Here is a 12,500-nt window from a genome sequence, read left to right on the forward strand (position 1 = left end):
TCTTGACCATGATCTCGTCCACACACCTGAGTCTGCTGGTAGGTGGCCTGTCTCTTCAGATGTCTGTAAGCGTGTCTGCTTATTTTTGTAATCGCCAGAAAAAGGTGTCTGTGTGTGTGTGCGTGTGCGTGTGCGTGCGAGAGAGGGAGAGGGAGAGGGAGAGGGAGTGTGTGAGAGTGTAATGCTACTATATATAGGCTCATGTTAAAAACTAACCTTTTACAATATGAAATGCATAATATAGACTTATATCCACATGATTATATAATTCCTTGTGTGCCGTTGAGAGTACACCCAACGAAACCAAAATCACCGGCATTTTCCTCGTTTCTTGAGGCGCCATCGAGAACAACAAGACCATGCCGCTGACCTGCTGCAAGGACGGCAAGCCCTACCATGACCTCTACAATGCCCCCAAAGACTGCAAGCCCATCGATGTATCCGATGACCCCCTCTTCGGCCACTACTACAACAGGACCTGCATGAGATTCGTCAGGTCGCTCGTGGCCAGCAGAGGATGCCTGTTTGGTAGGGAAGAGACTGGTTTGGCTTATTTATATGGGAGGTTGTTTCGGGTTGCGTAAGGTTGTTGTTGTTTTTATATAAGAAAGGTTGTTTGGGGTTGCGTAAAGTTGTTTTTTTTTTAATATAAGAAAGGTTGTAGAGTAATGTGGATCAGATGGGAGAGTATAGTGTTTAAGAAATTAATTAGTTCTGCTCTGGTTTTCCGCATGTTCAAACTCAAAACTATTAGGAAAAGTATCTATTTCATACAAACAACGTCAAATACGTCCATCACCTGTAACGATTTCATCATCCACACAGGTACGTACGTAATCTACAGGAACAAAAACACACGTATTAAGAAATTATCTATCTTGTTCTGATGCTCTGCAGACACAAACAAACTAAAAAAAAAAAAAAAACGAAAAGCATCTCTTTTATTTAAAAAAAAAACGATCCAACGCGACCACCACCTATAACGACCTCATCACCCACACAGGTCCGCGTGAACAATTCAACCAAATCACGGCCTACATCGACGCATCGGCGGTGTACGGATCGAGGATCGACATCGCGGGAAATCTGCGCACATTTCGCGCTGGCCGCCTGGTCATGACCCAGGGGGAAGGGAGGGGGAGTGGCCATCTCCTGCCGCAGGCCAAGTGCGGGCACAGCGACGGATTCTGCTTCAAGGCAGGTCAGTTGGAGGCCGAGGAGGAGCTTGGTGGTAAAAAAGTTTCATCTATGCAAATAACGATGATGATAATAATAATTATGATAATGGTTATGATAATAGTAATAATACTAATACTAATACTAATACTAATACTAATGCTAATACTAATAATGATAATAATAAGCTATGATAACATTAATGATGAAAATGGTATTTATTGATACTAATAGTGATAATCATAGTAGTAATGAATAGTGCTAACTCTTATATCATGTTGATTATAGGTAGTATCTTTAGGGGAAGATTTTCACTATTAATATATTGATCTGGGACCACACTCTTCTCTGCTATTCACGGATTAGTGTCTTTATGAAAATTAATAACATATTATATAAAAAGGCCCGATTTTATATACCGTGTCTGAGGTCCAGATGTTAATCCCTCACAAACACGATATTTATAGATCACATGTTTTGCAGTGTCATGGATATAGGTTTAATATCATATTCTGATTGTATTGAGATTCAGAAAAGAAGTCGGAATGTTTATTTAGAATTTTAGATTGATAGTATGAAGACTGCATATTGAATTAGTTACTAGTAAATACCAATACTTCGAACCAAGTATTTCTTGTCATGATATTTGCCACTTATTTTTAGACATTTAATTGTTATGACCAGTTAACGTGAATGAGATGTATCGCCTGCCGCTTTATAACACTGGTTCTTAACCTGTGTCCCCTTGTTGAAAAAACAGGAATTTCTATAATAATATTTATTCCTTTAACGAAGGCATGGTCAAATAATTCATACTCAATAAAAAGACTAAGAACATAATTTCAATTTTCTTTAAAATCTGGGAGGGAATTTTATTCGTAGATGCAAGGAGAGAAGGCGTGGTAGCAAAAAGTACAAACAAAAACCACTGGTTTATAAATCACGTGAATACGAAGGACGCTAAACATTTCCTCAGGGGATGATCGCGTGAACGAACAGCCTGGACTGACTTCGATGCACACACTATGGCTGAGAGTCCACAACCACCTAGCTAGACAGCTGGCTTCCTTCAATCCACACTGGGACGACGAAACGATTTACCAGGTAACAGCATACCAAGAGTGTCGACGATAATTATGGTGATGGTGAAAATGAGAGAGAATTATCATGGCGATAGTGATGATAAGAAAAACAACAACATTATATTACATCATTATATCCTATCATTGACTCCATCCCTGCTACATACAGGAATCACGACGAGTGGTATCGGCTCTCGTTCAGCAAGTAACGTATAGAGAGTTCTTGCCTGTCATCCTCGGCGAGTCCAGAATGCTAGAGTATGACCTCTGGCTTAAGCAGAGCGGGTACTCGGATTCGTATGACCCGCAAGTGGATGCCTCTATTGCCAACGTGTTCGCGACTGCTGCTTATAGGTGAGGTGCCTTCGCGAATGCTGCTTTTTAATGTTCATCTCTCTCTCTCTATCTCTCTATCTCTCTATCTCTCTATCTCTCTATCTCTCTATCTCTCTCTCTCCCTCTCTCTCTCCCCCCCCCTCTCCCCCCCCTCTCTTCCCCTCTCTTCCCCTCTCTTCCCCCTCTCTTCCCCTCTCTCCCCCTCTCTCTCCTTCTCTCCTCTCCTCCTTTCCTCCTTTCCTCCCCCCCTCTCTCTCCTTCTCTCCTCCTTTCCTCCCCCCCCCCCACCCTCTCTCCTTCTCTCCTCCTTTCCTCCCCCCCCCCTCTCCTTCTCTCCTCCTTTCCTCCCCCCCCTCTCTCTCTCTCTCTGGCAGACACGCACACACACATATAATAATAATAATTATAATACTAATGATAATAATAATAATAATAATAATAATAATAATAATAATAATAATATTTCTGAGCCTGCACATACACGATAAAATGAGAGGACCAACACACCCGAACGCGGCTCTGACCCCTTCCCTCTCCCTCAGGTTCGGCCACAGCCTGGTCAACGACATCCTGAAGAGCGCGGGCGAGACCGTGCCTCTCCTGGATAACTTCATGGACCCGCACCTCCTCCTCGAGAAGAAGACCACCACCTCGGCCTTGCTCGAGGGCCTGGCCACCTCCCGCTCCCAGGCCCTCGACTCGTATCTGGTGCCGACGCTCACCAACAAGCTCTTCGCTAGCCCGCACGAGCCGCTTGGCCTCGACCTCATGGCTCTGAATATCCAGGTGAGAGTTATCCATACACATGTGTGTGTGCGTAAATGTATGTGCGTATATGTATATATATAAATAGGTAGATAGGTAGGTGGTAGGTAAATAGACAGATAGTCACACACACGCACACGCACACGCACACGCACACGCACACGCACACGCACAAGCACAAGCACACGCACACGCACACGCACACGCACACGCACACGCACACGCACACGCACACGCACACGCACACGCACACGCACACGCACACGCACACGCACACGCACACGCACACGCACACACACACACACACACACACACACACACACACACACACACACACACACCACACACACCACACACACACACACACACACACACACACACACACACACACACACACACACACACACACACACACACACACACACACACACACACACACACACACACACCCACACCCACACCCACACACACACACACACACACACACACACACACACACACACCCACACCCACACCCACACCCACACCCACACCCACATCCCCCCCCCCCCCTACACACACACACACACACACACACACACACAATTTATATTTGCATACTTGTGTATGTGTATATATTTTATCAATGGTCTACAGCGCGGGAGGGACCACGGTCTGCCGCCCTACAACGACTGGAGAAAAGCCTGTCGTCTGCCACCAGTCACGAATTTCTACGAGCTGGCAACTGTCATGGCACCGGAAGTGGCAGAGGGCTTCAAAAGCGTATACCAGTTAGTAGTGTCCAGCAAATAGAATAATGAAGGGAAGAGTAAGAAAACACACGAATGTGCTGAAGGGCTATATTGCTTCTTCAGGGCATGTGTATAGCGAAAAGGCCTTCGGGATATTCGTGTGCTTTCTTGTTTTTCCCTTCGTTGCTCTATTTTGCTATTTGTTCGACATGAATCCCACCGTTTTTCTTAAATAGCCCGTTAGTATAAGTAATGGTGTTAAAACTTTTGATACAGAAGGAAATAGATCCAAAATATAAATATATATATATATATATATATATATATATATATATATATATATATAATCACTTTCGATGAATAGTTTAAAACCGTTTTTCTGAAATAGTCCTTAGTATAAGTAATGGTATTATAACTTTTGATACAGAAGGAAATAGATCCAAAATATATATCACTCTCGCTGAATAGTTTAAAGGCAAGTTTGATTTTGCAGGAATGTCAGTGAAATCGACGTGTTCCCTGCTGGCCTGGCGGAGCACGCTGTCCCGGGCGGCCTACTCGGACCGACTTTCTCCTGCATCATCGGCCAGCAATTTGCCAGCCTCAGGACAGGGGGACAGGTTCTGGTATGAGAACCGGCGCCAGCCCAAGCCCTTCACAGCAGGTTGGTTAGCACCGTGGCATCCCAAACAATCATATTTAGTATGTAGTCAGGAGCTATCAAGTTAGCAAAGTAAAGGCCCCAAGTTTTTGAGAAAAAAAATATATTTGTATTTTTATTTGTGTGTGTTTTTGTTCGTTTGTTTGTCTTCACTATCTTGGCGCTCTAATCAGATTAAACTTCGACTTTGCTTCGCCTTCCTGCAGAGCAACTCGCCTCTATACGCAAGCTGAGTCTGGCATCGTTAACGTGCGAGCATACATCACTGGAATACCTTCAACCGAATCTCTTCCTCTCTGCCAACACCACTGGGTCAGTCGTGTTAAGATTTGTTTGTGCAAATAAGAGAAAGATTAATGGCCGAATTTCAGTCCTTAAGCGTGTTAATACAGCTACTTGTTTTGTCAGTTCCGAAATCTGAATTTAGCAACACTATTGTTTGTGTTGTTTTTCAGGAATAAACAACGGCGGTGTGCTACGTATCCGACTTTGAATGCTAAACTCTGGAAGGAGGAAAAGAAGAAGCCAGAGTAAGTATTTTTAATCTGTCTAGCAAGTAAGAGAGGCCGTTTTGATTGTTGAAAGGTTTTAAGTCCGTGCATTGTAGCTTAACTATAAACTAAGCTTGTAAACCATTATCGCTGAAGAGGAACTCGCGATACCACATATCTGAAAAGGATGCTGAAGCTCGTTTTTCTTTGAATATACATATATCGAGTAAATAAAAGTAAAATCCTACAATTTAGCAAAATGACAACTAAACCGCCCATTTCTCCTCAACAGACCCGTGAGCGTGTGCAGGGGAGTGGGCGTCTGGAAGATACTCCCAGGTATAGACAAGTGGTGTACTCTCAACTGCCTGCATCACAGTGTTTCTTTCTGTCCGCCTACACATTGTAATTGTTACTGAACAGTAGACATCACCATTGTCTTTATACGGTGATGTTAGATGATTTTCGAAATCAAAGAGCGATGTTTGAATTCGAAATGTTGACGTGGGGCTTTCAATTGGGCATTAACTAATGGCTATGAGGTATTTTTGTTTTTTTTATGTTATTACTGTAAAATACCATAACGCCTAGGGTCTTAGAAGCTTTTACGGTATTCTGGGGTGTAGGAGAAAATCAGGACTTAATATTTCATTGTGACTGCATATCATACCTATAATACAATTTGTATATTCATGGTATGTGCAGAGTACTGCTAGAAGAAAAAAAAATATTAGAATATCTATTACCAATGTGACGTAATGTAAGAAAGATCCTGAAGTTTTACTGTGTGTTACCATATGATGTGATATAGAGATTATGAAGTTACTGCTGACATAATATATATTGCATGAGTATCTCTTGAATAGCCATGTTTTCTTCATAGATATACAAATAATCATCATGCACAGAAAATTGGACTGGTTCACTGATCCCGTGCCTGTCGAGTATAACGTGAACTTTCCGAATATTAGGTTTATTTTGTGTGCCAATGTTTGTGACCAACTATTTATATAATACAGTTTTTAACACCTATTTTAAATGTCTACAATTCTTTTCCCTACAGAATATCTACATTAGCTTATATTATGCGGATTAGTATTTTGTATCAATAATTTCTTACGTGCTTTAATATTATAATATGATATTAAAATACAGCAAACGCAACATTTAATATCTGTTTAATATTTAATATTTGTTCTAAAATGTGAATATAACCAATAGTTGTCTGTCGTAGATGATCTTACAATGATTATTATCTTGTCATTGAGTTGATAACATGTTGATCTAATAAATTCTCTTATAACCTGATTTAGTTCAATTTTGACCAAGAAATTAGTTGAATGGGATTTACTTTTCAATACATATTTCACCTGATCGTAAAAGTATGATAATTACAAATGAAACTGTACAGGGCTTATAGATATGCGAAAATTCCACCAATATGCAATTATTCAAAGTTACCTTAAAATTGTTTCGTTTGCTTTATATCCTAAACGAGTAATGGCAATATATCAAAACAGATTTGAAGTTTGACAGTAGACCTTTAATCTACCCTAATCTCTCTACTTTAAAACCTTTCCTTTAATTATCCTCAACTACTCTTATATCTATCAAAAATAATCTACCTTCAACCTTCGTATATCCTAAAAGTCCTTTTAATCTACCCTTAATATTTTAATCTACCCGGTCCGCTACCGAAATCCACACGAGTACCAGCGTAGAAACAAGGTGTTGTTACATCAAAAGCGAGAGGGAAAAGTATGGTTTTGTCCGCAAAAAGGGATAGACATGATATACGTTCGCACTACAGAGTTTGGAGACTCAGTCGTTCCTGTGGGCAGAACATCAGCCTGATTCTCGGCCCATTTCGAACACTATCAAATAAAATCTCGTCTTATGTCGGCAACATTTCGCTTTATCCTCTTGCCAAATTAACAAAACCAACGAGCCAACCGATAAATGAGGTTTCAGCCTTCGGTGTAGATAAAGGATCACATAAAGGGCACCTATTTTTTCCACAGCTTATTTAATATTTATTTATTGAAAATCATCTGCCGCGTCAACATCTAAGGCCATTAGGAGTATAGTATAAGATAAAGATTGTTGGGGAAGGAGTTAAGAGTAGGGAGTATTATGATAAAGTATTGTGGCGAAAATGGAAAATGGTTTAGCGCTTAGGATAAGTGGACAGAACAAGGAGATAAAGAAAAGGAAAAGGAAAGAAGAAAAGGCCACTTATTTTTCATAGTAACCTATATTACATACTCATTGGATATCAGTAGTGATCCAAAGAATGATATTAATATCTAAGAACTTTAACGTAAATGTGTTTTCTCTCCCCGAGCTGTCAGTTGCATTTCCCTAGTAGCTCGAACAACCAAACCAAAAGATGTGAACTTGTTTGCAAGGAGGAGCTGTTTGAGTCGACGTAAATTCATACAGAAATGTCCACTCTTAAAGATAACTTCCACTGCGAATATCATCACTTACAAGTAAATGAAAAGATTGACAGTTGCCGAGTTTCAACTTTTACTTTATGGTTAAAAAAAAAAATACAATGATCAGGTTACGCTCTTCAAAAATGTATTGTAATCGAAGATAACATGGGGTTAATGGGGATATATTCCTAGCCAATCAGAAGTTATGTAGGATTAATCACAAAGTGGAAGTCATAATGCAATAGTTATTGAAATAAAACATGAAATGGGTAGGGGCACTTTCCTTACACAATGAGCCTTTTATTCATACTCTTAAAATATCCGTCTACGTGTTCGAACAGTATCGTGGGCACAAGCGAGCAGTCTTTACTAGTGAGTTGAACTTTTCGCTCTTGACCGCACGAAAACCAGATAAGTGGCCACGCGGGAGCTGGAGTCAGTTCACCAGAGTGACCGGCAGTGTAACTTTATTCCCAGGGTTATATATGGACCGTAATGGCTCTTATCAGTTACTTGGTTCAGACCAAATTAATCGCTTCTATTTCCGCCACCCACCAACGACGACTGGTCTCGACTAAATATCTTTATTGCACATCAAGATTGTCCTACAGACCACGACCTCGCCAGGTAGCCCCCTCTCGAACCTGCCCACCTTCGACAAGAAGCCATGAAGATAATAAAACAAAAATCCTTAATGGTCTTATACTCTGCCCTTAAATTCAAACAGGAAGCCATTAAATTATAATGTTTGTATCACATGAATAGCAAGGTTCCAGTGGATGAAACCGTTTTTATTAAGGGAATACATTTCTACGTTAAGCATACAGTACACCGCAATAATCTTTTCTCATTGATAAGTAAAAGGCCAAACAATATCTATTTACATGTTTTGTGCTTGTAATCCTAGTAAATAAGGATTACAAGCATGATTTTAAAAGGATTGCATAATTTTTCTGAATGTAATATATGTTCACCTGACCTTCAAATCAACCTTTATGCTTTTAAAGGGCAATACCCGTAATTTCTTTGTAGTCCGAAGAAAAAGGTATTATAGAAATAAGCATTTTGAGACCCAACTTTATTCTGCAGTGCAGACATAAAATTAAATATAAAACTGCACAGTACCTCATAACAAGCATGTCATTAGAGATAAGTCCATATATTTATAAAATATAGTAATTATCTATCTTTTAGAATTTTAAATAAACTACAACTCAAATCTAAACACATTACCTTTTATTAAAGTTTGATTTTTGCTTATGACTTTTGAAGAGAAAGAATGAGATTGCTTTTTTTTTTTCATAATCCTGACAAAAAAAATTAAGCTGGCACAAAAGAGGGTTAGGTTTTTTTCATGACTAGGTGGCAATTGGCATGATATCACTTAATGTGTATAATACTGTATATATTCATATATATATCAACATTACTTTTATGCCTAACAATTTCGAGAATAGATATTGGATTACAATCTTCACTTTACCACAAGCAATATCAAAAATGTACACATTATTAGGAGGACTAAGAATGCAAGAGAAAGATCATCCAACACTGACTGTAGATCTCCCTTCGGAAGGAGACCCCTCAAAGCACTGGTTCATACCCAACAAACTATCTTTCTATCACATATTGTATCCCACAGGCAAACTCTATACAACCAGAAGACTTGACAAACCTGGCAGAATCCGGTTTACTTGGCTTCTTCTCTGGTAATATCTGTATCACGTGGCTCGTGGGGAGCAGGCAACTTCTCCCATGAGGGCTCAACCCCCCAGATTTCTCGGCCATACTGTGCAATGGTTCTGTCACTGGAGAACTTGCCGGAGGAGGCAATGTTCATGATCGCCTTGCTGGTCCATTCATTTGGCTTCTGGTACAGCATGTTGACAGAATCTTGGCATTTGATGTAAGATTCAAAGTCAGCGAACAGGTAGAAGCGATCATGATACATGAGGATGTTGACCAAGTCCTTGAATTGGTCTGGATTGCTAGGGGAGAAGAATCCACTGCTGATCTGATCAATGCACTGGCGCAACTCTGGGATGCGATTGTAATAATCATGAGCATTGTAACCACGACGCTTGAGCTCCTCTACTTCCTCAACAGTCATGCCAAAGATGAAGATGTTCTCCTTGCCCATCTCTTCCATCATCTCAATATTTGCACCATCAAGAGTGCCAATTGTAAGTGCACCATTAAGCATGAACTTCATATTGCCAGTACCAGAAGCTTCAGTTCCAGCTGTAGAGATCTGTTCCGAGAGATCGGCAGCTGGGATGATTTGTTCAGCCAATGTAACTCGGTAGTTCTCCAGATACACAACCTTCAGTTTATCCCCAACAATAGGGTCATTGTTTACTACACGAGCAACAGCACAAATGAGACGGATTATCTGCTTAGCTGTGTGGTAGCCAGGGGCAGCTTTACCACCAATCATAACTGTGCGAGGTACAAATGGAGCTCCTGGGTTAGCCTTGATGCGGTTGTACATAGTAATAATGTGGAGACAGTTAAGCAACTGACGCTTATACTCGTGAATACGCTTAACCTGAATATCAAACATGGAGGAGGGATTCACCTTAACACCATAGTCCTGCTCTAGCTGTTTAGCGAGACGCAGTTTGTTTTCTTGCTTTGCTGTTTGCACAGCACGGATGAAACCAGCATCCTTAGCAAGAGGCTTCAGCTTAGTGAGCTGATCAAGATGCACAACCCATTCTTCCCCAATCTTCTCTGCAATAACATCAGCAAGAGCTGGATTGCAAAGCAAGAGCCAACGGCGAGGAGTGATGCCATTGGTCTTGTTCTGGAATTTCTCAGGATTCATTTCCGCAAAGTCTTTGAAGATGTCTCGCTTGATGATCTCAGAGTGAATGGCAGCAACACCATTCACAGCATGAGCGCCCACAATGCAGAGATGAGCCATGTTAATTCTCTTTTCACCATGCTCTTCCACCAGGGACATGCGCCTCACACGATCCAAATCTCCAGGCCACCTGTCAGATAACCATTTATGAGCAAACATTTAAAGTAGTTAAATTACGAACTCATATCTTCATACACACACTTTAAGTTTATTTTTCTACACTGCAAATCATTAATTAAAATTCAATTTAAAGGATTAGTTCATAAAGCCAGTCAAAATTCTTCTATTGAAGAGCTTACCTCTTTGAGACCTCCTGCAGATGGAAATGGTTGATCTCGTAGATAATCTGGAGATGCCTTGGAAGAATGTGTTCCAGCATGCTTGTGGGCCAGCGCTCCAGGGCTTCAGGCAACACAGTGTGATTGGTGTATGCACAGGTCTTCACACAAATGTCCCATGCCTTAGCCCATGGGAGACCTTCAATGTCAACCAAGATGCGCATCAGTTCAGGAATGGCCAGGGAAGGATGAGTGTCGTTCAGCTGGAGTGCTACCTGTAATAGGAACATACCACAAACTTCAATTCTTGTGACCAATTACTAGATTCTGTCTTAATGGTTGTGCTTCTCTTGATTTTAAAAGGTTCAGGCTATACTCCTTGGCCAATATATAGGAGGTTCAGACAATACTTCTTGTTCAATATATGCATAATCTTTATATGAGAATTACTTGGGTGTTTTGCTTTGCAAATTATTTGTGTGTGTCAGAAGCTATTGAAATACTAAAGAAACCTAATACAGTTTAGATAAATGAAGTTTCGGATTATCATAATGAAAACAATTAGAAGAATCCATGCCTACATACAGCAATGGCTAATTTAAAATCGAAGCACTGTTACAGGATAGCAATATTCATCCAAAATATGACAGTATTCAATATAATTAAAGTTGAAATAAAAGTATTAGGACTCTACAACTACAAAGAGTAACCAGTTCTCAGGCATTATATTTTTGTTTCAGATAGCACATAACTTGTGCCTCTGGCCCTTCAAGTATTTATCTTATCTAGGAAACATGAGGCAGCCTCAAAGAACAAAATTTTGACATTCAGTTTACTGCAGTTTTTTTTATATATCAAAGGATGATTCTGGTCAGGAGTCTGACATCTTTTTCTATAAACTAAAATCATTACTATGTACATAAACAAATTTAACGGAATTCAGAGGAATCTATCAAAAAGAGGTACATCTCTCAAAATAATTGTAACATATGCAGCACACATACACACACACACACACACAAAAAAAAAACTCACTAGAAAAAAATGTAACATGGAAATAACAATCTTTCATCACTGTCAGAAAGAAATAACAGTAAATCAGCTTTACTTACCTTATCAGGGAATGTGTCGAAATCCGTGCGAACATGGTCTTTTGAGCCGAACTTGGAGGCCTTGAAGCGTCTAATGATATCCTGAAGAGTGGCGGCAACCATGAAATATTCCTGCTTCAAGCGAAGTTCTTTACCCTCAAAGAAATTGTCATTGGGGTACAAGACGCGCGAGATGTTCTCAGCAAAGTTACGGTCAAGGACAGCCTGGATGTAGTCACCATCATTGACTGAAACAAAATATCATATGATACACCATATACTTGATAATTTGTTTTCATTAACAACAGGAACCTGATTTTTATTTCATATTTTATATTGCATAGGTTATAATCACTACAACAGAAAAAAATACATTTTAGGTGCAATGCTATTATAAAAACAATATGAAACTAATAACTAAATATTTTGGATTATGGGTATCATTATAAAACAATACGAAAATAGTTCTGACTGAAGCATTAATAAATATTTCTGTAATTCTGTAATCACAAGATAATACAATTTCACCTAATCAGGACACACAGAAAATGAAAGTTGTAACTAAATTTCCCTTTGCAAAAAACG

The 12,500-nt window shown here is 39.9% G+C and overlaps 2 protein-coding genes across 2 annotated transcripts in view; one reads left to right on the forward strand and one right to left on the reverse strand.

The window, feature by feature from the left end:
* Nucleotides 1–9,185, forward strand: part of LOC125029952 (peroxidasin homolog) — a 42,613-nt gene extending 33,428 nt beyond the window's left edge. The window contains 12 exon segments of the mRNA XM_047620143.1: nt 1–38; nt 337–528; nt 1,004–1,201; nt 2,153–2,280; nt 2,428–2,612; nt 3,137–3,380; nt 3,996–4,129; nt 4,584–4,698; nt 4,700–4,754; nt 4,958–5,063; nt 5,207–5,281; nt 5,535–9,185. The exon segment at nt 1–38 is cut by the window's left edge and continues 142 nt beyond it. Coding sequence (XP_047476099.1) covers nt 1–38; nt 337–528; nt 1,004–1,201; nt 2,153–2,280; nt 2,428–2,612; nt 3,137–3,380; nt 3,996–4,129; nt 4,584–4,698; nt 4,700–4,754; nt 4,958–5,063; nt 5,207–5,281; nt 5,535–5,661 — 1,597 coding nt within the window. The 3' untranslated portion in view covers nt 5,662–9,185.
* LOC125029446 (glycogen phosphorylase-like) overlaps nt 8,744–12,500 on the reverse strand; it is a 34,625-nt gene continuing 30,868 nt past the window's right edge. Inside the window, exons 5-7 of the mRNA XM_047619321.1 lie at nt 11,937–12,163; nt 10,846–11,099; nt 8,744–10,676 (exon numbers count right to left, since the gene is read on the reverse strand). Of these exons, the coding sequence (XP_047475277.1) occupies nt 9,371–10,676; nt 10,846–11,099; nt 11,937–12,163 (1,787 nt within the window). The 3' untranslated portion in view covers nt 8,744–9,370. The remainder of the gene's footprint in view (nt 10,677–10,845; nt 11,100–11,936; nt 12,164–12,500) is intronic.

The sequence above is a fragment of the Penaeus chinensis genome, chromosome 10 (genome assembly GCF_019202785.1).
Source record: "Penaeus chinensis breed Huanghai No. 1 chromosome 10, ASM1920278v2, whole genome shotgun sequence".
Lineage (NCBI taxonomy): Eukaryota > Metazoa > Arthropoda > Malacostraca > Decapoda > Penaeidae > Penaeus > Penaeus chinensis.